This window comes from Haliaeetus leucocephalus, unplaced genomic scaffold (genome assembly GCF_000737465.1).
Source record: "Haliaeetus leucocephalus isolate CR32 unplaced genomic scaffold, Haliaeetus_leucocephalus-4.0 Scaffold262, whole genome shotgun sequence".
Classification (NCBI taxonomy): domain Eukaryota; kingdom Metazoa; phylum Chordata; class Aves; order Accipitriformes; family Accipitridae; genus Haliaeetus; species Haliaeetus leucocephalus.
The window spans coordinates 8,985,021-9,012,581 of NW_010972698.1; the positions used below are offsets into that span (position 1 = coordinate 8,985,021).

A 27,561-nucleotide genomic window follows, 5' to 3' on the forward strand; every position below is an offset into this window, starting at 1 on the left:
TGGGAGGAGGTGGGGCGTGTGTATTTTTTTTAATGGCTTAAAACCAGAATTAAATCAGGAATCCCTCAAATAATTTTCCATTTTTTGGAACACAGATGTTCAGTAAGCTTTACAGGCATGCATGTGCTCCAGACAACTCAGCTTTCCTAAGGTGTCTTTTGACACAATTATCCTTTATATATGAGATTGTTTCATTTCATGTACTCGCTGCACTCAGTCAACTCACTGCATATTCTGGCGGTGTCATTTATTTAGAGCTCTGCCATCTCTGCTACTGCAAGTATTTGTGAGGAACAATTTACCTTTCTGTGAACCACAAGTGGTAGCACTGAAATTTAATTTATTTATTTATTTAAATCTTTCTGACTTTATCTGTTATCTCAACGTAAAGAGGATCAGGAATCATTCTTCCAAGCACAGAGGGATTTCATTACCATAAATTGAGAGTATGATCATGTTTTCCTAAGACGGGAATTGGAAACAGTTTCCTGAGTATTGCCAGGGTGCTGCAGACATAAATGAGATGGGAGGAAGAAAAAAAGGCAGCATGCTGAGGCTTGTTCTTGGTCATTTGCCATGGATTCCCCACCCTCTCTCTTCCAGCAAAGAGCTGAAACTGGCTGCTTGGTGCCAAGGGCCACAGTAACATCTACCACGGGGGAGATGGCATCAAAGGATGCTGGAATTCTCAACAGGCCTTGCAGTGAACACGTGCTCTACATAAGAGTTCATTCCTGAAGCTTTACAAGGATGCAGTCACGCCCTTCAGTATATAATTTTAAATAAATTTGACAAGATAGTAATTTTCCTTTTGACGGTACTGCATTTAACTAATAAGCAAGCTCATGCTCACATAATGTATTGTAACTGTTTTGCCTTGAAGGGTGCTCTGAAAATGCAAAGCATTCTACTCATAATAGTATCTTTATTATAACACCTCTTTAAGACGGCAAGATCTCAAATAACCTCAGTGCACGTCTGGAAGCTCAGCACGACTGTATGCCTTCCCAGCATTTCCTACAGCACACAGCAAACTTTAATCATGTGCATATCTTCTCCAGGTCAATCCCTAACTGCTTTGGAAAATGTCCTAACCAAGTATCAGAGGTCAGGCTTTAACTCAACAAGATTTTCTAATTAAACCATTGTAAACAAGAGCAGTCACTCTCCAGTTCACATCCACTACAATGCTTACATAAATTCTGCAACAGGACCGAAGACAAGAAAAATAAAGAAGGCAAGGACTGGCTTGGGACTCTGCAGAAATCTAGTATGCAAAAGTGTGAACTGATGCAGAGAATATCCCTGAAACATTCCCTGGCCTCCTGATAAAGTATTTCTAACTTCATTTTATTTCCTCTATCCCTTGTCAAGATTGCTTTCTGCAGTTGAAAGCCAGCTGGGAGAAGCAGGATACGCTTGGGATTTGGAGGCTTCCTTGCTCACAAGAGTCTGGCTGACCCGAAGAGCAATCTGTTTCCAAGTTAGTCAGAAAGATTTACTGCCTGAGAATGTCCGCACACCAATATCCCCAAACTGCAGGGCTTCCAGCAATGGAAAATGAATCAATCACTCTAAACATACAGGGATAAAATGATTAAACAAATTCACTAAACCTAGAAAACAAACTAGTCCTCAGAACCTTTTTGCAGGAAAATTTCCTAAGACAACTTAATGCCTGGCAGCAGGCAACCTGCAGGTTTCTCTGCTACAGAGAGCACTTGCATGGTCTAAAATCAACGGCCAAGGACAAAGCGTTCCTGTCAGAAATAGGGACATTTGATTATTACTCCAACTGCCCAGCAGAAAATGGATTAACATTCTAAAAGCCAAACAAATCCTGTTCCTTCATCTGATTTAGGCTTCGACAAACCATGCAATCTCTTCCAGGGATCCCAGGTCCTTGCATAAGAAAGGCTCTGAAAAGGGCATGGAGTTTTCATGCACGCAGCACAGGGAGCAGGGGCATACAGGAATGAGGAATTTTCACTGTCAAGTCACTAGAAGCAAGGGAGGTAGAGGCTGTAACATCCTCCAGACTGGAGCTGCCTCTGCAGGACAAACACAGTCCTGGACGTAGCAGGTGAGGGGGAAGGAAGGATCTTCTTTTGTAAAGAGATTCATCGCTTCCAGATGCGTTACTCAGCAAAGAGTTTTTCTGGGGAAGAAGAGAAGACTTCCTGCATAGCTAGCAATGATTCAGAAACTCTCCCAGGCATTTTGACAAACCCAGCCATTACCCTCTTCATCTTGGACAGCTCCTATTTCAGCAAATTGGTAACACTCGTCAGCATCTGCTTGTCTCCCACCCACTATTTCTGATGTCTTCAAAGTCCTTTGTTTAATATATTCAGGGTGTTTTCATTACATTCTGGTTTATCCTAAAGCTGAATCCATTCAGATGCAGCTGAAAATGTGTTTCCCCACAAGAATTTGCCTGCTATGGCAGAAATGTAGTAAAAAAAAAAAAAAAAAAAAAAAGACAGCAAGCACGTTTAAACTACGTCTCCCTCTTGCAGTTGGAATATATTCCTCTAGGATGCCTTTGAACCCTCAGTTTGTTTGAATTCAGGCCCAATAAGGCGCCACCGGCCTCAGCAAGAACTCATGCTGAAGCAATTTGGTAACACTATCCTCTTGCTAGGGAATAGTGTTCGTTGTACGGGAATGTCATAATGTCATCTCTCCGTTTGTTTGTGTTAAAGTAAGTTATAACTCTGAAAGCCACCTCTGGAAAATTACTAACAGGCAGAATATGAGAGGTAGTGACAGGGCAATAAAAAGCCAGTTCTACATTGTTACAAGAACGCAGGTCATTACAAACATACACACATACTAGTTACAGGGAAGAGAGGGAGTTTTCTTTCCTCTCCACCCTACCCATTCATGAATGATAAGCCATCCAAAAAGTGTCTCCTTTAAAAGCAACTCTGTCCTGAAAGGAGTAGTTATGTAGCTCTGAGATTCTAAGTATTTAAGCGAAACAAAGCTGTGGAGACTAGGAATATCTTTTTATAGACCCAGAGAAGTGACTGGAAAAAAACAGACAAGCCTTCAAGCACACAAACTCTCCTTTGGGTCTCTTCCCTACAAGCCAGAGCTCTGTTCTGAAAGTATCTCAGACACAGCATATAAAGTACAATAGATGTCATTTGGAAATGAATGTTCCTACATTTCCCCACAGACAGAACCATCACTGTTATCAGAAATAGTGTGCTATTTCTCTCCACAATAGCTGAGTGGGAAATTAATATAATATATTAGCTCTGATATCTGGTTTATGTTGAATTCTGATGGCTGAAAGATCTTGTCGCTTCTAAATACAAGCCACTTTTAGAAAAGATATTTCATTCAAACTTCTTCCCTTTCCCCAGCCCCCAATTTGCACCCATTAGAGAGGATGTCTGGCTTCTCTTTCCATTGCAAGGTGTGCACATGAGGACGGCAAAGAGTAGATATAAATATCTTCTTAGTAGCAGTCACTATTTTTCAAAGCTGTCTCCTTAAGGCACTCATTAAAACAGTGGCTTGTAAAGTGGTGGAGCAAAGGAGTAGAAGTTATGCTACTATAAAAAAAAAACACAAACTTTTTTCAAGTTGAAGTGTGGTCTTGCATGGTATGAATTAACCAGGGTAAGCAGAAATGACCAAGTTCAAGAAAAGTTCTGGAAATTCCTTTTCTTTTAAAAAGTGTTAAAAACAGTAGCGATTGTACCCTCTACATCCAGCAGTTGTGGTTAGATAAAGTATTTGGCATCAAACTCCCTCCTGCAATATTACAAACCTGGTAAGGACTCACAATACGCCAGCATTTACCCTGAGTCTCAGGCTGGTCAGGACGGTCCTTTCTGTAAACCCAGCATTTCTGTCTTTGGCCCAGAGCAAAGTGAAGTTTAACCATCTGCTCTGTTTGCTGAAGGCTCTCAAGGTGTATGCTAGTAGATGTTGGTTAAATCATGGTAATGTGACTATTTTAAAAGCTCACACATAAAGGCCATCTGTGACCGTCTACCAGCTGCAAACCTGCTGCACACTGCAGCCATTCAAATGTTTACATCAAAATTGAGACCATCATGGCAATCCATGCTCCAAAATAAGAATTTTTCATTGCTTTAGCTGCAAATATCATTATCACTAACCATTTCTGACTGCCATATATGTTTTTAAGCTAACATGCATTTTACCTCAAATATATTCAACTTATCTCAAATTTATTGCATGTAATGAAAATAATTTGATGTTTTGATTTTAAAAAACACAGGCTAATACTTCACTAGGAACAATTTTAATAAGATGCTGACTCATGCATAACTGTGGAACGTGTACTACAGGGAAGAATGAAAATGGACAAGTGAAAAGAGGGGTTAATAACTGGGTATATTTATGTAGGGTAGAAAAGTAGTCAAGTTTAAATATTACATATAAAACATACACATACTTAGCAAGTCTGTTCGTAGACATATTTCAGCTTGTTTTAAATACTCATGATCATCCACCCTTTTTAGCACTTTGCAGAAATAAACTCCACACTATCGAAAACTTTAACGGCAGCTTGTTCCAAATTTGGAGGGTCATTTCACCCCTGCTAACAGTCCAGGGAAAGTATTCTATGAATGTCTACTTTTGCTTCCAACTGCTTCACACTATACTTCGGTATCTTCAAGATCATTCCTTTCTCCATCACATTTAGCATCCCTTTATCTCTTTCTTCCCTCTAACTTGGATGCTAAAATCCAGTATATATAAAAGCTCTCAAAGCTCCGTAAGAGTAGACAAGTGTCTACATTTTACAGACAGGTGGTTTTGTCCCAACTGGCAATTCAGGCAAAGGATTTAAAAAGAATCTGGAAGTTCCAATTCCAATGCAACATTTAAATTCAGCTGTAGTGATATATGTCTTATAGCTCTCGTTAGAACGGAAATATTCTTTTCATAAAGGATCTGCTGCATATAAGGCAGGGTAACTTTGCTTAATAGGAAGTCAAAACGGAGGGGGGGGAAAAAAGCTGAAAACTTACGTTACAGGATGCAACAACTGAAATATGCACACCCCCCTCAGGCCCTGAAGCAGAGTGGCTGCCAAACCTTAGCATAAGAAACTCCACCCTCTTCTGCAGGACTAGTTTGGAAATTCCTGACAATTACAGGGACTAGTAACTCAGATTAAACTGGCAGGAATAAAAGAAATAATTGACAAATTGTCCATATATCTTGGTCACTGAATGTCACTAACTCAGGCTGACATTTACAGTCCCTTCTAAATAGTGCCCTGAGCACTGAGCAGCTTGCTTGGCTGTCTTTAGGAAAGTTACCAAACAGCTCGGGGATTTCAGAAGTTCCCACAATTTAATGCTAATGAGGCAACAAATGCTTTATAATCCCAAGTATTTCATTAAAAAGTGATTTTGGAAACCTGCAAAAGTGACTTTTTACCCCTTCTGTTTCCCCTTATTCCCCCTCACCTTTAGGAAAAAGCAGAGTTAATTCCTGCTCCCTCGCTGAGACGCTTCCATATTTATCTACAACAGGAAGGGTGGCACTTCCTGCGCACCCTGGGATTCAAGCAAGGGTTGGATGCAAATGACCACAAACCCTCATGCAGGGCATTTTACTCTATACCAGCATTTGTGTGGTTTTTAAGCTATCATGCAATCTAGCCCAGAGTTACTTACCATTTTATTATTCTACCTAGGCAGAAATACTTTGCAACAGCACTGAACCCAATTCTTCTAGTAAAATGAGAGAGGTTTTGAAAAGAAAACATACAATTATTATTACCCCTAAAGGTTTCAACTTTACTGTGAGGGAGCCAATATTAGTGCCTACAGAGAGGTTCAACCTAGCCAAGTGCTGTGTGTGCTGGCCCCAGCTGACCACAGCACCTCAACACATGTTGACTCCAAGTCTGCGAATAGTCCAGGGAACTAGTCCTGTGTACTTGAAGTTAGTCACACGTCAGACTTTTAGTGTAATAAGGTGGTGAAATCTGAATGAAAGCCAAAGAGCTCCAATACACTGCAGGATCAAATGACAGAACAGTTTTAGAGCCAAAGAGAATCATGTCACGTTTAAATTACCCTATAACCTAATGCTCCCTGTCCCCCTGAGCAACAAAGGTGCAAGTTAGGCTTGCCAGGAGATGCTGCAATTTTAGTGAAATCAATGGACTCGTCAACTGTGCGCAAGGCTGAATGTGGCCAGTGATATTTAAGCATTCCTCTGACTCTCTTCTTCTTTTTTTATTATTATAATTTGTATTGCACAGAACCTGGTTCCCCAGTGATGGACCACAGCCTGGCAACGCTAAGTGCTGTACAAATGAAAGCTCCCTGCCCTCAAAGCTCACAGCCTGATTCTGGAACTGGAGACAACAGGCAGAAACACACACATAGGGCAGGCCAAGTAGACAGTCTCTGGGTTGGTATGAACAGCAGCAGGCTCTGTGGCCTAGCCCCTGTCAACCATGTTGCGAGCATCACAGCAAGGGATGCTTCAAAGCAGCCTTGCCGCTGTTTGCAGTGAAGGTGAGGACAGTCTGGGAGAAAGCACAGAAGTGCTTGTTTGGGGTGGGGAGGGAGGGTTGGTTGCAAATTGAGAAGGACAAAGGTAGAAGACATCTTCTCAGCAACCAGGGGAAGAAGAAAAACAGGGTTGGGTAAACCATGAGTGGCCTGGAAAGCAAAGAGGAACTGCCTGAATTTGATGTGGTGGAGAAAGGAAAGCGAGGTGGAGCACTGGGGAGAAAGGCTAATAAGGTATGATAGCAGGTAACCCTGCAACAACATCCTGAATGAGCAGAGCAGATCCAGGAGAGGAAGAGATTGAGGGATGGCTTCTATGAAGCCAAAGAGATTAAAAGAAGAGTACTGCCAGGGGAAAAAATTAAGGACGCCAGGGAGAGAAACACAGGAGGGTTCAGGAGAAGAGCTACTGAGGCAAATACAGACCTTAGAGAAGAGCAGGCTAAAATTAAGAAGGCAGCTACACCTGTACCTGGGAAAGGAGGAAGGCAGGCGAGACAAGATAGGAGGATGTTCACTTTGTTTTTGATCACTCCTTCTCTCTTGGCACAATGTGATCCTGAATGGAGAGAGAGACATAGAAGCAGACAAGGGGAGGGTTTGAGGAATGTCTCTGAAGGCAGCAAGATGCAGGTGGATATAGGCAGAGTGCTCAACTGAGGGTGATGGTGAGTGCTAGTAGGCAGGAAGATGGCAGAATTGAAGGAGGAGAGAAAAATCTGCAGTGGAGGAAGTGTGCTTGGTCATGAGATTTCCTCCAGAGGCTCTCTATGGAGGAAGAGTAGGAGTAAAGGAAGCAGAGGCTGGGAGTGGGAAATGGAGCCTTTGAGAGGAAAGGAGTAGGCGGGAGGAAAGAGGACGGACACTATGACGCAGAAGGGCAGAGAGGTGAGAGCCATGTGTGAGTGGCAGGGACAAGGCTACAAAAGAAACTGCTGTGAAAGCTGCCCAGCTAAGCAGCTCAAATGCATTATCCCCTCTTGGGAGGAAAGGGAGAGAAAACAACCAAGGTCATGCTCAGCTTATTACAAATGCTGGGCACATGCGGTGATCTGCACTGTGCACCACGATACCCTGGTGTAAGTGGAACACCTGGCAAGGGGACAAGCGGCATTCATTTGATATTAGTTAAAAGTCCATCCAGATCTGAATTTCTGCCAAGTTCAAGAGGTTGCCAGGGCTGGGATTTCAGTTCCAGCCCATTTTTATCAGTTGAAACAAAAAGAAAATGAAACATGGCTGCTTAGACGAAAGCACTTCCAAGGAAATACAGACCTGGGGCTTATCTCTGCACAGTTCAGTGGTTTAGCTAACCAACACAAAGCTAAGCTGATATAAACAGCTTTGAAGCAAGCAGATTTCCTTATAATTTGCACAAGACAAACTCATTCCCACAGTCACTTTTACTGGAACCCAAGCTACCCTAATTTCTCTCTCCCAGCATCTTTACCTCCTCCTCCAGTTTCACCACCTTGGCCTGAGCATTGTTCAAGGCCTGGTCTCGGATCTCGATGTGTCTTCGTTGGTCCTCATTGGTGGAGCGTGCAGCAGCCAGTTCTATTTCCAGTTTCTCTTTTTCCCGCTGTGTTTCCTTGTCTATCAAAATAAAGTGAGAGTTATCAATGGACAGCACTTGCCTCTACCCAGCTTTCAGGAGTCTTTCACTCCAGAGGTGAAGGAAAGATTGTACTGGAGCTTCTCACAAGAGAGAGAATGCAAATCTAGTGCTAAGGGGGGGGAGGGAGGGGAGTGCATGGCTTTCAAAGAAGAGAAGGACTTGTAACCCTGAAAAACAAGCATGGTACCTTCAAGTAACAATTGTGCCACAGTGCTAGTGAGAAGGAATAGAAGGTGCATCACTCAGTACAGTTAGGTAATTTGCTCTGATTATGCCGATGGTTAGTGAAACTTGGCACCTCTTTACCTCTGAGCTTTCAGTGATGGAAAACAAACTGGGTAATTTTAATATCCCAGGCGGGGAGACGAGATGGTAGACTTCTGTGCCTGAAAAACTTGTGCTCCTTTTTTTCACACTGACCCCAAGAACAGGAAGGCTGTTCTGCCTGGGGCAGCTGTCCTCCTTCTCAAAGTAACACCCAGTTGTCCCACTTTGCTGGCGGTACCATCAGAGGAGTCAGAAAACAAGTAAGAAATGAGAACTCCTCAGTCTTCCTCTATTGCCCTTAAAAACGACCCCCTGGGCCAGAACTGAGGCACATATATCTGTTCTGTCACTGCTCAAAGCAGACCTGCAGTTCAAGAAAGCTTTTTGCCCAGCACTGAAGGCTAGAAGGAAGGATAAAACCTTCCTTCAGTTCATGTCTGGTACTTTAAAGCCACCCCAAGCACAGCAGCTAGTCTTTTTCTGCTGCTCTCCAGAAAGAGCTGGACCTAGTGGGAGCAGCCATGCTGTGTGTTTCAGGAAGAGGGAATTGCCTTCATAAAAAAATAAATAGGATAAAATAATTGGGGACTGGAGAAATTATCACACAGGGGTGTAAAGCGAAGCCACAACACAGAGCTGATGTCCTCTGTATATGCTGTCATTCCCAGCTCAAGCCAACCAGCTACAATGATAACATTAGCACACTTGCTGGATACATAACCACAGAACACTCCCTGGAGTGATCTACACCCAGCACTGATGACACCAGAGAAACTGCATTCCAGAAACCAATATCCCACGACAAAGGAATGAGGACAAGGAGTGGAAGGCTTGAAAAACAGGAACTAGATCCTGGGTGTTAGGACAGACTGCATATGGAGTACACAGGCCCGTTTGTGCAAGCATGTGCATAACTATATTTACAGGGCCACAATTATTCCCTTTCTGCCAGCAGAGAGCCAGGAGCAAAGCTTTAGCAACACAGAGTAGCTAAAGATTCCCTTCTGCTAGGGAATCAACACAGCCCACACACAGGTTGCAAAACAAACCTGTCCACCAACAGCACCCAGAACTCTGCAGAGCAAACCCTGACTGCAACTCAGAACTAGCCTGTGACACAAGACACAAGGACAAAGGCTAATGTCACCACCTGCCTATTCTTTTCCCCATCTCTCCCATCCCAGTATTTTTCCTCCACCCAGGAAACGAGTTGCTGACAGTGTCAGCATGCTAAACTGTATTGCAGAAAATGGGCAGAGATGAGACAGGGTGGCATTATGCCAGCAGGTATCAATCAGTGCCAGCAATCTGTTAATCTGTAAGTGCTTGCAGCGAGGCTTTTGGAGGTTTTGTTCCAGACTTTTCCCCAAATAAGTACTGCTTCACTTGCAAGAGCCTACAGCACCCCTAGAAATGCTGGGACCGACAAAATACTAGCACTATGGTCTCCACGTTCATCCAAAAGGAGAAACTGAATGTGAGGCCTCACAGCTTTGACCTTCCCACCTCTCTTGGTGAACCTATGAACCTCAAAGTCCACCCAACCAGTTTGAATGAGACTAAACGCACAGACTTTCCACTACCACCAGGAGTTTTGAATTCACACCCCAACAGCCATCTGCTTGCAACATAAGCCACAAGGAATAAGCTAAAGACAACATGAGAGGGACACCAGCATTTGTCAGAGTAGAAGCAGTGCACATTACACCACAGAAAATCTCTGTTTTGCAATTTTATTGCACTACCTTTTTATATAACAATTGGAGAAAAGTGAGCATTGTCTGCAGGGTGGAGTACACCATGGGATGACAGAAAAGTTGGCTCGACGCCATCGGCCTCAAGACATTTCAGTACAAAGGAAAAGCAGCATTTCACATCCGTCATTTTGGTTTGCCTTGTGATAAATCCACTGCTGTGGACAGAATTCGCGACTCTTACCCAGCCCAGCATACTGCAGGCAGTGTTCATCCCCTTTATTTTTGCTGAACTGGATAGGGTAGTGGCAAATTAAAGAGGAAAGAGATAGGAGACCTACCAGGTTCCAGTCCCACTGGCCCTAACTCATGCCAGGAGCCTTGTCAGCCTGGAAAGGTTTGATTCCAAAGCTTTCAGGGGACAAAATAGGTGGACAAAATATCTGGTACATTATGGGGTAAACATTAACTTTGCAGTTGAACTGCAAACTATATCTGCTCCAATATCTCTACTAAATGCCATCAGATGGACTTTACATACTGACAGAAAAGGAATTCTTGAATCCGTCCTCCTTTCTCCACTGCCAGTTTTGGACTGTCACTGCCCTGATTTCTGTCCCGGTAGAAAAGCAACAGATCTGAACTATGCTAACCTGATGCATTGTTATCCTTCCCAGGATGACTGGAGCATTTCTACTGACCCATAATGACTGTGTAACTCACTTTGTGCAAAGAGTTGAGAGATGGTTTTCCGATTGTCTTCAGACCCCTCAAATTCCTTCTCCGCAAGCTGCTTGTTGGCTGTCTCCATACGTTCTGCAAAATTTTTCAACAAAAGGAACACTAAATAATTAAAAACTTTCAAGTATTAAGTCACATCTGCTCAGGACATTTCTAACGCAAGCTAGGGGAATGGATCTCCTAATTCTACACAGCCAGAAGTAAAAAGCCTATCAGAAGCTGGCACTCACTTTTGCAATGTTTCTAATTATGTCCTTGAGAAAATATTCTCAATGAGACAAAACAGGTTAAATAAAGTTCCAATGAAATTACTTTAAACAATTATAACACATAGGAAGTTTTTTTTTCAATTTTTACAAATGTTAAAAGACACCTTATTTTTTCCACCGAAATAAATCGCACCGTGCAATTAAATGATTCCCTTATAATTCTCTACTAAATCTTAATAGCTAGAAGATTAAGTCACTGTTGTCCAATTACCTGACTTTAGGGAAAAGTGTAAAACCCCAAAGACAGCTTAACAATTCTGCTGCTGGCTGTTAGAAATTTCTATCAGTCTATGAAAATAAGAATGAAATGTTTATGCTGTGTTTTATTATCAATGAGATTATTTAATGCAGGCCTCTGTGTACTGTCCTTCTCGATAGCACTGGGCACTGTATGGCCTTACTTCTTGGATGCAAAACAATTTCTGGGAACACAGTCTTAGTAAGAGACTAGAGGCAGTGAGAGCAGATGACATGTAAGATAATCAGAAGGCTTTCATGAAAAAATTGAACTTGCAGTTTAAAAGACTGATTGTGCACCTTTAAACATCTCAGACTGCAGATGTTTTTTGCCTTTCAAACTTACACAATGCTTAAACTTTTACCCACGTTAAGGTCAAATACCATTCACCATCGCTCTCCACTGCCAGCCGTCATACTGCCTCAGCCTCTTAGCAAGAACCAGACACTAATAACATCTCGCTCTGGAAAAGGAAGGGAGATCCAAAAAAACAGATGCCTACATTGATAAGGAATGACAAGACCTTCAGGAAGAACAGACAGTCTGCAGTTTGTATGTCAGTGCAAAAGGGTCACTGGACAGGAAATAAAGTGAACACGCCTGGTGTGGGATTAGGCAGTCAGCAAAACGTCTTTCCAATTGTATAAACTGAACAAATTGTACAAATTGTGTCTAGGATATAAGACAAGAGAGAACTCCAGGCTTGCATCTGGTTTATGGTATTTGGCTTATCACGTTTCTTCTCAATGAGAAACAGGCTGGAAATGAGAGACTACAGCACTCTCCTAAACCTGTCTTTTCCATACTCTCAGCAAGTGCTTAAAATCTCAGACTACTGAATATACCTGAGTATCCTGTCATATTCTAGTTGTGTCGACAGACACAGTGAATTCTGCAGCAGAACACTGTCCTGCCAAGTAAGTACAACAATTAAAAAAAAAAAATAAAAATTGAAGAACAGAAGTTTTACTTCATTCACCTCTTAGATCCCTGTTGAAATCATGAAGCCTACGAATTTCTCCTTCCAGTTTGTTTCTCATGGCCTTTTCCAGGGCATCCCGCTTAGAGGATGATTTCTCCAGGTTTTTGTACGCCTCTGAAACTTGCTGAATTTCTGTTTCCAGCTGCAGTGGAGGTGAAAACAAGCACTTACTATTTTATCACTAACAATTCTTTTCATTCAGTCTCAGAAAAGAGATTACTTTCTCTCAAGTTTTCTTTATTGAAAGAAACCTACACCTACACATTAAGTAAAATGACAGTTTCAGGTTCGTGATGGATCCTTCTGTATAAAGAATACCAATGGCTGAAACAAAGATCTGGACTCTCCTTCCAGACTCCAGCTCTGTTTCCCCAATATTATCAGAGTATAGGTACGGCAAATTGAAGAAGTGTAAATGTAATCTATTTTTTTCTAAGACTGGGGCAGTTTGGCACTACTGTTAGTTTGGGCAAAAAGCATTTATATAAACAGCTAATGCATTATGAAGTTGAGTAAATAACATGAAACAAGGCAGACAAAACTATGCTAAAAAAATGCTAGCGACAGATTCTGCATTACTGATGAATTCTGCAGTTTTGTAATTGTTATGGTCCAAAATTCACAGTAAAACCTCCTGATGTTCTATGTTTACACTTCTACAACTTAGTTGTGCTTTTAAATATTCAATTTACTAAACAGGGGAGGGAAACGTTTGCAGTAAAATAGGTTTTATCCTTCATTCTAGCCTTCAGTATAAAGCTTCTGTGATCACCCAGAGAAGGAGATTCACTTCTAACTCTCCTTACTAGGCATGGTTTGCATTGCTATGGAAGTATGGATCCACATAATAGCAAACCTCATAAGCACTGCCTACAGCAAGTGATCAACAGGGGGCTGGAGGGAAGTGCACTTTTATCCTTCATTATCAGGAAGCTGTCAAACTTTCTCTAAAGCATTTCCTGGCCAGGAACCTTCCAAAAAAAATACAACAAAATGAACATACGTCCCTGAAAAGAGGTAACATAGGGAATAATGAGTGTGGAAAGCCACACTGGTGACCTGAACCAAAGAAAGTGTTTTAAGCAGTCACACATTTTTATGGCCCCAGAGACTGCTTAGTGCAAAGAGCACAGCAAGGCCCACAAAGTCCTAAATTGCAAGTAGCATCAGTCTTTCCACAGCTGCAAGGCAAAAGCAAAGCTGACCTGCTGCACAGCTTAAAACCACTGGTCATCCAGAAGTTATTTCTATGAGGCTGCAATGAAAATACCTCTACACATGCATGTTAATGATGGGTCTCCCTGGGATATTTTTTTTAAAACATTTTAGTATCACGTACTCTACTTGTTTCATAAAGCCAAAAGTGGCAAACAGCTCAATCCAAACCAAGGTATTAAGTTTTCAGGGAAGTTGTGTGGTATTCAGAGAGTGACAAAGAAGCATTACAGTCCTCCAGTCCAAATGTCTTTAATGTAGCCATAGCAGCAGTACTTGCCTTGCACACTGTCCTGCCAACCAGTTTTGTAGCAATGTCCCCTGTTGCCTCCTTGAATGACTATGGTCTCATGTCATTCCAAACAGGCCCTTCCTGCAGTTTCTAAAGTCTTTTAGACTGATGGGAAAATGAAGCCTGCTGCTATCCTGGACACAAGAACACTAGTTTTAATTTAACCAAAAGAGCCAAGCAGTCAGCCTCTTCAAGACAGCTGATGAGGATGCTCTTTTGAGCATGGTCAATAAACTGTTAGAATAAAACTGAAGGCTTTGATTCTATCTTCTGACAAAGTTAAGCTGCTGCCCAAAGGGACAAGATACAGACTAATCAGTCTGCATATAAAAGACTCTAAAGTAGATAATCAATCCCTTAAGCAAGGAATGTAACAGTTGCAGATTAGATGATTCAATTATGGATGGTACTAGACACAGGAGAGTGCCTGATATCCCAAAACACCCACCTTCTGCAGCCGGGCTACTTTCTCGTAACACCCATCCAGCTCCTGTCGTAGAGACCGGTTCTCTTCTGACAGGATTTCCACCATCTGCTGAGCCCTGGAAACTATGGCAAAAGGATCTACTTGCATCTGCTGATACGGGGAAGGTATCTGCTGAGCCCGGGACATTACTGAATAGGAATCGCCTTGCTGCTGCTGCGGGCCTAGGAAGGGCTGGCATAGTCGGTACAAATCTCCCTGATGGACTTGGTTTGACAGGAATGGCTGCTGGGTCCGTGGCAGAATGCCAGGATCTCCCTGGCTTGGAGTCAGAGGTTGCTGATGCTGGGAAGGGGACAGTCTGGATGGTGGTGGAGACTGAAGCAAAGTCAAAGATCCCAGGGATGTCAAGGAAGAAGTTGGGCTGTGGTGGTGAGGTGGTCTCTGTTGTAACTGCAGCTGCACATCGGGGTTCTGCCTGGAAAATCAAGAGCAGAAGCTCCATCAAAGTCATGCAGAAGATGGTGCACAACCCCACTGACAAGGCCTGTGATTCCCACACAAAAGACTCGTATGTGAGGTTTTCCTCATTTTTCTAAGTTTGTTTTAAAAAAATGCTTCAAAATCAAATCATTATCAGAAAATATAGTCTAAGTGCACAAAGGTCTTTCCTTGAGTCTGTTTTGTACGGAAACACTAAGAGAAACTCCATCAAAAACTACTGACCAAAATTATTTTTGTAACTTTTCTCCACACTTTGTGGATAAAACAGCTAAACTAAGGACTGTTAGGAATGGGGTCTTTTGCTGTGTCCTGAAATGTGCCATCTCTCATGGAGAAAACAATGAATTTTGTTCTGCAATTCAGGACACAGAGTTAAAGGGATTGGCTAAGCTCTGTGCTAGTATGCCAGCACCACCGATTCGAGCTTTCTGAAATACCAACCAACACGCTGCAGCCTGGTCAAATGACACAGTTAAAGGATCTGAAAACCAATGTAAGAGTCAGAAGCAGCCTTTTGATTAAGAACCACCCTCAGTCCTATGCAGTAGGTATGTTTACTGCTCCTAACAACAACCTCTATAGGGTATCAGACAGATCTAGCAATCTATAACATGCTTGAGTCTATCACAGAACTAACTCCAAGCTACACCAGCTCACATTTCCCAGGCGCTGGAGATCCCCAGCAAAACTTCAGCTGGATTAGCCAAGTAAGAAATCTCTCTTAGAAGATTGTGTGGATTTATCGTGCTTGGATGACCTCAGGAGGCAGGTTTTGCTTCCTCCTCCAAAGACATTCAACCTTTAACTTCTCTGGATGTTCTTTATTCTAACAGTTGAAGTCACTCCCTCTCCATGCTGCAGCCAGTCTCTTCTTAAGCACAGACCTCAGCCTGATGCAGACCCAGTCTGGCAGTTCAACGTGTTCTGAAACACTCCTGTTCTTCTGGTAAAATTTCTCACCCTTTGGGATGCAGTTCAACCCTGCAGCTGGAAAAGCACATAATGTTGTTCCACCTGGCCATAGCTGCTACAGAATCCCCCCACGACTGCCTGCATTCACAGGAAGGACCCTACATGCTTGCTCTGCTGAGTGCAGTAGGGGTACTCGATGTACAAGACAGCCTGCAGCATAGCTCTCCCACCACACCAGGAGCATTAGTGGCATGTCAGTTGACAACAGCAAGCATGAAGCTGAACTGGGAACTAAGGGGTTACACAACGGGCTTCTCAGCCGATGTGCAAACACTCAGCATCATCCTTCCTGTTCTCTGCAGAAAGAACGCATCAACTCTTCATACCCGTCCAAAGAGGAAACGTCTGCATTACTCACATCTGGCTGGCAGTGCATGTAGGAGTTCGTACATCTCAGCCCAGCACAGGGTTTGCTATTTCAGTATCACGCATCTTATGTCTTATCTTCCCTGCTTTCCAGCAAAGAAGGTGCATAGAAACCTCCAAGCTGATGCTGAAATTCCTTAATGGGGAAACAAATCTAGCCTTTGTCACTTAGGAAAAAACAAGTAATTACTGCTCTAGTTACTGTTTCTCTCATTCTCACACTCAGGTGACCCTGCCAGCAACACCATTTCAGGAGCTGTATTTCCCCAGAAATGATCACATGCAGCATGAGGATCTCAGGGTCATGCAGAAGGGAGATGTGCAATTAATTTCCTCAGGAATGTTCAGTTTAGTAGCAGCAATTTCATTCTTCCCCTCCTGGGGTCAGCTCTACTTATCGTTGCATTTATTTCATTACCTTTATTTGCGAGTTCTCATAATGAAGAATGAGGCAAAACCATCACATGTCATGCTCAGGGTCATCTGGTTTGTCTCAGGTGGTTTCCAGCTCCTTTCTTAGCTCACACAGTTATGTGCGGAGTTAAAACTTTGCATCTTTAGAAACCACCTGTCTCCTTGAGCTTATTCTTTACCTAACATCATGCACCTCTGTTTTAATCAATTACGGAATAACCTTGCTGTGACATTTAATCTATGATGACCTACAGAGGTTAGATCAAAAGAGATACGTTGCTAGTCTGCCTCATGGATGCAAAAAAACCACCTTTCCAATTTTGAACCTACAAAATACTCTCTTCCAGTCTGAAAACAACCTGAAGCAGTTACTCAGAGAGACTGACTCTGCTGATCTCAGTGTGTCAATATTGTAAGCCTAATGAGGACTATTTAGATGCCAATGTTAACAATTTGAGCTATTTGACTAAAAGCATCTCGTTATTCTGCCATCAGAGACGCATGGGCAAAATCTTGCTATTTCTGCAGGACATGAGCACTAATGAAAGGAACACAAAGATGGCCAAAGACAAAAACCAGCAGCAGCTAAATTCTGAAGGGACAGTCTTTGTACTGACATGCCTGGTAATGACATTTTTTTTAAACCTATTGTAAGGAACAACTCTAGGAAATCATGGCCGAGTATTTCTAAACAAGATACATTTCCAAGACTTCCAGCATCTTGGCCTCACATCCAAAGCCTCTCATAATCTTGAAATTATACCATTCTTGTGAGTTCAAGCTAAAACATGGGAGCTGGGAGCCTCTAGTTCTGTTGCATTACCAACAGCATTAGAGCTTCCAAAATGTCACAAATGCATTTATATTCCCAGCAATATGAGATAATGCAACTGGGCTAATACATCCTATCTTTAAAAAAAAAAAAATCCTAGTAACCTCACAGTGACAACTAGACCTTTTAAGATATTGTATGCAAACTTTTACACACACATTCAAAGAACTTTTTAGCATCCCGACTATTTTCAATTTTGTCTTATAAAATACTTATATATATTTTGTGGGTTCACAATACCTATCTCTGAGATCCCTCAGATTAACATGAGAATTGTGGAATTTATTTCTCTGGTAAACCAATTTTCGACTGAGAGATTCAGAAAGGTAAATGAACACAACGGGACTTCTCAAGATTTTGAAGCCAGACTGCAAAATTCTAAGGTACAAATCACTACTGGGGTCACCTAACAATTGCTAATAGAATCACAGTAGAAACTTCCCTCCGTGAGAGAATCAGTCCTCCGGTAACCCTGCAGTAGTAAGCAAAATTATATCCGAACTAACCACTTCATGCAAAAATGCAGAAAGACTCTCAAAATACACAGAAAACAAATTTACACAATTTCCTTCCATTTGCCTCAGTGTCATAACGACCTGAAAACCCCAAATGCAGAGCAGTAATTCCCACAAGTGTTTAAGCATAATTTTACAGGCCACTTCATTTTGGAGACCGTATCATGCAAGGATCTCTGCTTCCCTTACAGTCCCTGGCGCGTATCAGAGGAACACACCACGCAGGCCAAGTACAAACCTGGATTTATGGTTCTGCAACTACAAGGGTCACATTAGCTTTTAAGTCATGAAGACAGAGAAATGGAGTAAGGGCAGCTCTGCGAGCAAACCTAGCTGTCAGGAGTCCTGAGGCTGCCAGGATTGCAAACATCAAGTCACGCAGAAGAGCTGCGGGTAGAGCAACAAAGTGGGGAGGGCAGAAGAATGAAGAGATCAGGAAAGGTCTCTGGCTCGTTAAAATTTTTTCTGCTTTCCCAGCTTCTCCTGCCTGTTTCACATTCAAGAAGCTACAGTTCCCCTCTCTTGCACAGCCCTCCTGCACAAACTGGGAAACGTTGACTGCAGGAGGGAGCAGACTCCACTTGATTAGACAGCTGAAATCAAACCGATGCATTTTTGTTCTGCTTCCTAGTCATACCTGATTATCCCCCGCTTTGATGCTGCTCAGGGGAACGCAGCGCACAGAAGTGATTTACTAATTATGGGACAAATTCTGCAGACCTCCTTCTCAAAAAGCTTCTGTGAAGTCAATGGGATTAATCACCACAGCAGGAGCTCAGTCATTTGGGCTCCGAACAGAGGATGGCGCTTGAATCAGAGAGACGGCAAGCTTCCTCTGCACCCAAAACTGTATCAGCGCGAGCCCGTTCTCCCTCGTCTCTCGCTGTTCTGCCACAGGAGACCTTGCAGCTCCACAGAACGCTGAGCCCAAGGCACCCATCTTCTCCTCTAAGACCTGAAAGTTTGTTTTCATCACCAATGCTAAAGGGCAGTTGAGGTATTAGGGAGAGAATAGGATTGTGGAGCTTCACATGCAGCCAGCACTCTTCTGAACCTTCTTTAAAATTTCCAAATAACAGCATAGATGCTTCTGGCATGCCCAGTATTTACATTAAACCAACATCATTACGAACATATACGTGTTCCCAAACTTACACCGCCCAAGAGCAGGTGAGGCAAACTGTTTGCAGACTGGTTTAAACTTACCACACAGCCCATTCCTTTCCCAGACTGGGGAGGGTGAAGCATGAGAATGCTGTGAATTCCCCAATGTTTATCTTGCTCAACAAGTTTTATTTAACCGCATCGTTAGGTCACCCTCAAATTCCCCCGAACAATGAGGGGGAAAACCCGCAGAAAAGGGTGTGGCTTCACGAGCAGAAAGAAGGGGCTTTGTTTCCTTGACGCACTGTTCAAAAAATGCACACATTTACCAATCCAAATTAATCCTGATAAACACAGAGCTGCAGCGCAGGAAAACTGGAGTCTCTGAAAATACTTTATCACTCCAGCGAGGCTGCAAAGACTCTCGTTAGCACTGCCTGGTGTGAGGAAAATGCACTCACCAAAGTTGTATGCCTTTAAAATCCTCACACCATTACCCAGCTGCACCTTTAGTAACACAGAAGGTTTCTTGTCTAAATGACAGTTTCTCTTAAAGTGTGTGGGAGAGGGAGGGGGAATAGAGGACTTGCTCCCTTCCTTTGCTACGCTGCTCTGTAATTTATGGATTAGTCTTGCAATTGTTCTACTGCTACAGCATTTGCTTGCAAAGGAAACCTCTTCTCTGTGCAGCTATTTAGGTTAAAAAGTAACCTCATTAGATTCCCAATGCTTTGAAGACAAATTTCAGTTGCTTCCCCTACTGGAAACCTTGCCAGCTGAACCTTTCTCCTCCCCCCTCTCCCCCCCCCCATGTTCTTTCAAAGCAGCCAGGATCCATCCAATACAGACAAAAATCACCCTGTCTAGAGGAGCTGACTGTTGGCGTGTTTTCAAATACCTCTCCCTTAAACAGCAAGCAGGCTGTCTCAGATTCACTATATATGATATTGTGAGTATTTCTGATGCAGCATAACCATCAAGGATCTGTTTCCCTTTCCTGTGTGCACAGAGATTTGAGGGCTTTGAATTTTCAAAAACATTTGCAGCGAGCTTCTACAATCATTACCCCCCCTAAACCCTTTACTTCCCCTTTTCCTGGCCTCTTTATTATTTATTTAGCCAGATCAAAGGGCCTTTTCATCAGGCTTGTATGCTGCTGAAGTCATTTCAGATCACAAACAATGGTGGACAAACTCTGAAAATAGCTCCCCATAGGACCAGTAAGGTTCTGAGCAGATTCAAATTCCCCAAAGCTCAGACTCTGTTCCCAAATACAGACTGGTTTCTTCTTCATGCTCCCCTCACAACACAACACAGTATGTGCAAACATGAATGCACAGAGACCTCATCATTTACTTACGTAGCAACGCCCTCCTGTTGCTCTTTTGTAGTACCCTTTTAGCTTCAAAATGAGGCCAAAATCATTATACCAAATCTCACCTGGTCTTAGTCAGAGATGAGATGGTAAGGAAACAGATAAAGTAAAGCCATATTTTTAGCCCACCTGAATAAAACTTCACCTTCACCCACACGGACATCAGTGTTTGGCTCAAGCCAAATCTAGCTTCTTATCTAGAGGAAACCAGAACAGGCTGAGATTTCAAATGATGCAAGGAAAATCAGCAAAAGCTAAACAAGCAAGTCTGGGATGAGGCACAAAGCACACTCCATTTTCCACTCCTACACTTTGGTTCACTGAAAATAAAATTTTAAAAACTCTAAAGGAAGGTCAAGTGATTTTTGTTACTTGCACCATTATTGCTTTCATTCACTTTCTCCTTTCCTATGTGGCATTTAGATGCAGTTTAAATCTAAAAAAAAAATCTTTTGCCTGGGCAGATGTAATTAAAGAACAGCTTATGTCTTGCAATAAGTAACTGCAAGTCTCTACAATGAATCACACCATAACTTCGGCTTTTGTAGCAAACCTTTTGTAAGGCTCTGGCGCCTCAGCATTAAACTTGCCCATGCCATAAAATCAAGGTGGCTTGTTGGGGGTTTTTTTTGTTTGTTTGTTTGTGTTTTTAAAAAGAGTCAGGCCTCTCTAGGTAAGCTACTGAAACGGGTTACAGTCCTTCCAGACGCAGTCTGTAGCTGAACACAGTATGTCATCTCACATAATAAAGATGGGATCTTTGCTGAAAGAAAACCTGCCTCAGGAGCGAGGGCAAGGGACTGAGTTTTATATTGTCTTTCCTTATGTGGCTGTCATGGAGTTCGTTTTAAGATATTGCTTACCTGACTGACCCATACTCAGGGGGATGTTGATACCTCATCATAGGCCCATCAGATCTTCCCTGCTGGCTCATGCGATGATCACTATAGAAATGTCCCGACTCCTGAGGTTTGCAGTTCATGGAAGGGGTGGACACATTTTTGTAAGGATACTCTGGAGGAGGACCCCGCTGCTCCATTCCTTTCATGTTGGGCTGGGAAGGGGGCTGCACTGAGTTCTTGTAGAACTCATTGGAGCCAGAATTTTTATAAGGGTCGCTGGACTGCTGAGGAGAGAGCGGAGAGAGGGGGGAGAGCGGTGCACTTGTGACAGGCGCATGGGCCTTGACACCACTGGTGGCCAAGGACAGCTGCATCAGCCTCTCACTCAAGGAGCGGACGTGCCCTTGCTTGAGGTCCTTAAGTCCTTCATCCTGGTGGACCTTCCCTGGGCTCACCCGCTGAACCGTGGGCCGCCCTTCAGTCCTCATCTTTTGGTTGGTGACCCCTGTTACATAAAACGCTGCCCCGACACTAGCATGCGGCTGGCCCCTGAAATATTGCGACTGGACTTTGGCTTCCTCATAGGTTGGGAGATCCTCGCTGTTCTGAAGCCGCGGGGAGAGCTGCTTCTCCATGATGCTGTTGTCCACCTGTATCTCCTGGCCCTGGGGCTCCTGACGGGCAGCATGAGTCACAAGCTGGTGGTCCTGGGAGCTCAGCCCTTCGTTCTGAGATGCTGGACTCCCAGTGCTGTTGAAAGGGGGGGCATTTCCTGTGGCTTGCTGGTGCAAGGCAAGAAGGTTACGGTTGTCATTTGGGTTTCCGTATCTGAGCTGCTCCTGCAGCAGGCGTTGTAAAACTGTCGTAGCTGCTTGCTCTTCTGAATTCCTCATCTCAAACTGTGGTGCCTTTTGGGTGGAATGTAAAAGCTGCCCTTGACCTAAGGAAAGGAGACACGGTTATTAGCGCCTGAGTGGATCAAGCAAGAGACATTTAAGAGCAATGGCTTGAAATACAGAAAAAAAGCAGGTTAGATTACCAAAGGTTCCCATAACAATGGGGGTCATTAAGGCCCTTGACCTAAGAAGGACTTGCATGCCAGGGGGCAAAGCCTCGAAAGGTGATGAAAGGTGACTTGCAAGTTTATAGGAATATCAATCGACTGCAAGCTGTAGGGATGCATGCCGAATACCTCAGACAACAAGGCTGCTTTCAGGCAGAAAGGAGACCTATAATTCACAGGATGATGGTAAAAATGCCTAAGACCTGTTTGCTTTACACTTAGGGCTAGCAACAGTGAAATACACTTCCCATATTTGCAGGCAGACAAGGATTAAAGAGTGAAATCAGCAATTTGTCAGTTTTAAGGAGAAGAAAAAAAAAAAGAAAGAGAGGCCCGTTGAGATAGTATATGGTTCAAAGGAAGTAAAGAAATCTCTTAGCTTAGATCGTTTAAAGCAATTAATGAATACCTCGTTAGCCAGCAGGTTTTCAGAGTTATGAAATACCCAGAGTGAGATCAGCACCTAGTCTCCCTGCTGCAGAAAACACTATGTACTGGTGCAAGTGAGGACTCTGTAACTTCCTGCTATACAAAGGCAACCAAATCCTCACACATCTAAATATCATCAGCTGAATGCATGCAAATGCAAGAGGCGGAAAAAGAGTTGTCTGATCTAAGGAACAGAAAAAGACCTCTGAGTGGCAGGAAAAAACACTGTGTACCAATGAGAGACACACAAAGAGCCAATGTCAAGCACACCCTAAGTACAGATTAAGCCAGTGACCAACAGTGATTACACTTCGCTTAGTCTCCCAGTGGAGTCAGGAATTTGTCATGGAAACTCAAGCCCATTGGCCTTGCATGAGTTGCAATATCCAAAATTAATGATACCTTTGAGACATTTAACTAAAAGCAGAGCTACTTTTGAGCTAGAGCAGTTCAGAATAGAGAGTATGCTTTACTTGTTGGCTAAGATGTGGCTCTGCCCTGAAAGCAGAATGCCCATTGGTATTCTAGCACTTTGACACCTTTTTTCTGTATAACATTGTCCCTTAGCAAAAGGTAACTTGCTCCCAACAGCTTGTTCCATGGCAGAACCAGGGATGGGCTGCAGGAGTCAGGAGACCTGAGGGGTCTGCTTTGTTCTGCATCTCCATAACCACCCAGTTTCCTCCCTCAGGCCCACCTACAACAGGAGACTACCCCTGTAACACAAGGCCTCAGTGCATCAGGCAGACAGAACCCTTCTGCAAGCGTTAATGAAGAGAAACTTAAAATGCACCTCATTCCAGGCTGCCTCACCAAACTAGGAATTCAGGCCTTGTCAACTGGCCTGGAACATGATTCTTCTGAAATCCTATTTGAAGTGGCACATACCTATTTCCTTCACTTTGACTTCCTTGGTAAGGAGGAGCAGTTCTGCCACATGGGAGGGACACACACAGCCTTCCTCCCGCAAGTCCAAAATCTCCACTCAGAGATGGCTTCAGTCTCCTCTTCAGTAGGCCAGATCACTTGATACTCTCCTCGCTTCCAAAATAATTCTGAGGAAAGCATTGAAAACATCATTTTAATCAGCAGATGAGACCCTAGAAATAATAAACCTTGGCCCGTATTTCAGATTTTGCTTTTGTAGCTTCTTGTTTTCTCCCAGAGTCCAACAATTTTGATCCCTTTAGGATGAATGAACCCCCCTATCCCTAGCAATCTACTCCAGCTGCTGCTTTAATCATGAAAATTTCTGCTCCAAGATTAAATGTTGCCAAGTAATGCTCTGTCCCATCTGTGCCTCCAAGTGAAACAGTGATTAAAACCCGCTAATTCTTTAACTCCATTGTTTTATTTTTTGCTAAGAATGAAAGCTGCAGCACAGATGATGATACCCTGTGCTTATGGCTCCTTTTCCAGTGGTGCTCTATATTTCAAACTGTATCAGCAGAAATCCTTTGATGAAAGGTGATATGGTTAAATTCTTTATAACTTCAACAAATTATGCCTTAGAAATGACTGTGAGAATGATCAGTATATGAATATTAGCTTTATTTTACAGACTGGGAAAATGAGGGGAAGAAAAGGACACTGACAAAGTACATGCCAGAAATATATTGCAGAGCACAGCTCTAATTCCCAAAACATTCTTTAATTACGTTACTTTTCTCTTTCAGAACATAAAGTACTAAAGAAACTTTAACCATTGAGGGGAGAATCAGGAGAACATACAATAATGTGTATTAAGGTGTGCTATTCAAGAAGCAGTTAAATCTACTACTGAAGGTGTCCTAAAGAAAAAGGCAAATGATGCAAAAGAAGTGGAACATATTTGTGCACTCAATGTGCTTATACTTTAAGGGCAGGCAATTAAAACAGAACTAGTGAAATTAAAAATATTCATTCAGATGTATAATTTAACTTAATTTCCTGGAATGTTGCAAAAAATAAAGTGAACAGATGTAGTGAAGGAATGCAGACGTGGATACTTCTGTCTCTGTCTTATTATGGCACACATCCACACCCAACAAAAATTATCTCAGATCTGCAAGTTAAATACTTGAGGTGTCAACAGCAATTTCAAGGCACATGAACAATATCTAACTAGAGAACAAGGCTGTGTTGTGTGGTATGGTACTTCAAGATGGTGGTTGAAAAAAACCATCTAATGTCAAATTCTTAACTGGTGACTTAGCTCGAGAGGGATATATTGAAAACAGCTGCCAGCAAATATGCAGTAAAGAACCTTTAAACCAGGCATTAAGATAGCAGATAACTAGAGCAATTTCTAGCCTCTTTTCCCAGTGTTGCACAACAGAAGTTAAGGATTCCTTGTCCCACTCATACCAGTATCATCACTGACTCTTCTTTTTTTCTTTTTTAACAAAGTTGCCCTAAGCAACCCTTTTTATTAGAGCATAAAAAGGCTTTTATTATGCAATATGATGCTGCCTTTCCACCCAAAGATTTCTTTTGTCTCAACTGGAAAAATCTAAGGGTGGGGGTGGGGTTGTTTATTTTTTTAATACAAAGATACAACCCAGCTTGAGATTCTGCCTTCCTGCCTTAAAGATTTTCTCAGCAGACAAATTCAATCTGTGCATGTTTAAGTCCTTCAAACGTTCAAGGAAATAATTCTGTACGCAACCATTTCACACACAGAGTTTCACTTCACAGCAATACAGGCTTATTCTGCTGATCCGATGAAGCGAGGGCACAGTTCACACTGAAAGTATTTGCTGGAAGTGGATACTACTAATTTTAGTGTGGATGTAAACTAGAAATCAGCCTGGAAATCCAAAATGAAAGGTAGACTGAGATACAATATGAAGATATTCTGGCCAACAAATCCACTTTCTTTAAATACCAACTGTTAGCATTAGGCCTATTTTTTCCAGCTTTATCCCATTATTTTTAATTAACAAAGAAAATCTTGTGCAACTAACTTGGGTGGCAGCATTCCTGGAATCTGCTTTCTAAGCGAGCTGGAAACTCATGGCAGAACCAGTGAGTTAACTTTTTTATGTAAGGAAACACAAAAATGAACAGTACAATTGGTACTGAAGCCCATGTGTTATTTATTTGGACACCAAATTCTACTTCTGTTAGGGTCTTCCAGCAATTTCAGTTTTCAGTGTTCCAAAGATGGAAATTAGTGAGGTGCACTGGAGAAGTTGTTATGATAGACCTGGAAGGAAATCGGAATAGGTTCTGTAGACATTTTAAACACACATGTTTGGGGGTTTAGCCTAAATCTATTATGATGGATGGGGCTGAATTCGGACTACCAACAACTCTGCAAAACTGTACTGGCTTATGGATTGGATGGCGCACTCTTCATAACCACAAAGCCTAGAAACACCTCGCTTTTCAAGTGGAAAAGTCAGTTTTAGACCAATTCTGTTCCAAGGAACCACTGTGAGGTAGATTTCCCAGACTGAACCAATTTTGCAGTTTGTTCCTGAGCATCGTAGCTCTACCATCTTACTACCTTATTCTAACTTCTAGTCTGAAATTATTCATGGTAACTTTATATCTGTAGGTTCTTGAGCGAAACATCAGAGTCTAGAACTGGTAGAACTAATACAGGAATTGCAAATAGTGTTGCATGTAACCATGCTGAGATCAAGAATGGGCATAAAAGGGGAGGTGGCATAGGTACTATTTAAGGAAGAAAAGACCCACGTTTGCAGGGCATTGTGTAAAAACTCAGTAGCCGAGGCTTCTGTCTTAAACATCATGTAATTATACACAGGAACCTTGCCAGTCCCTCATGAGGAAGAAAGATTAATGAAGAATTTAAAATGATAATACTGCCAGGCTGTAAGGAACCAAAGCAGCACATTTCTGTACAGCATGCAAATATTTTTCAGCATTATAAAAGTAAACAAGCTTAGACAAGTGAGCTACTCACCACTGTTTGATGAGTGGCTATAATGCTATAGCTCAATTAACCTGCATGGAGCAATAATAACCTCGCAAGCGAAGAGAAGCATCTTTCTTTAGCTTGTGAAACTTAGAGGAATGCAAGAGTCCCTGTGAGGACAGCCTGTACATACTTGCCCAGAATTACTGCTTAGCCAAGAAGCTAATTAGCTTATGCATCAGGTGGGATGGGAACAGGTTCACCACCTCAAAAGGGCTGGAGTACAGTTAAGCACTTTCAGTTTTACTACTAAATTTTGTGTCACTCATACACAAAACAATCCAGTGACGGACTTCAAACTCAAACAGTAAATTTTGGTTAGTAATTCTGTGTTTTTCTTAAAAGACATTCATGTGATACTGCTTATCCGGGTTGGCAACAGGTGATAGGATGCTATCAGTTTAGATGAAGTCTTTAGTTGTTTTTTTAGGTGCAGAGTTATCTTCAGACATACCTGCACACTGCAATAGAGGAGGGGAACACAAAACAGAGATACCACAGAGAGGACTGGCTGTGAGGTCCCCAGGCAATCGCAGAGACCAGCTCACATGCTGAGTCACCCACTGTTTAATAGAAATACGCCTTTGCTACATGGCCTACACAAAGCCCAGCAAGCTGGTTGCCTGATCCTGCAAAATTCGCTTAACGTAAGTGTCTATAAGACCACTGGAAACATAGCTATTCTGCACACACACTCACTTTGAAGTGGCTAAGAGCACCAGACTCAAATGGGCGAGGTCCAAAATTATTTAATGAATAGTGCAGGTTATCATTGAATGCTCTTCATTTCATTTCAGTCCTACCCAAGGAGGAGGAAGGGGGAGAATGCACACTAGGATAGTCCTTGAGAATAAAGGTTCCCAGCGCCTGGCGCCCACACCCAAACCTGCAAGGCGGCACACAACGAATCCCAGAGTTGTGATAGCTTTTTAGCACTTGCTCCTAACCAAGACTCCAAC

General features: G+C 42.6%; 1 protein-coding gene across 1 annotated transcript in view; it reads right to left on the reverse strand.

Annotated features, from left to right (window-relative positions):
• The window catches only part of AMOT (angiomotin), a 48,241-nt gene that overhangs the window by 10,828 nt on the left and 9,852 nt on the right, over positions 1-27,561 (reverse strand). Inside the window, exons 2-7 of the mRNA XM_010569036.1 lie at positions 23,566-23,732; positions 21,207-22,125; positions 14,286-14,739; positions 12,328-12,472; positions 10,824-10,916; positions 7,972-8,117 (exon numbers count right to left, since the gene is read on the reverse strand). Of these exons, the coding sequence (XP_010567338.1) occupies positions 7,972-8,117; positions 10,824-10,916; positions 12,328-12,472; positions 14,286-14,739; positions 21,207-22,078 (1,710 nt within the window). The 5' untranslated portion in view covers positions 22,079-22,125; positions 23,566-23,732. The remainder of the gene's footprint in view (positions 1-7,971; positions 8,118-10,823; positions 10,917-12,327; positions 12,473-14,285; positions 14,740-21,206; positions 22,126-23,565; positions 23,733-27,561) is intronic.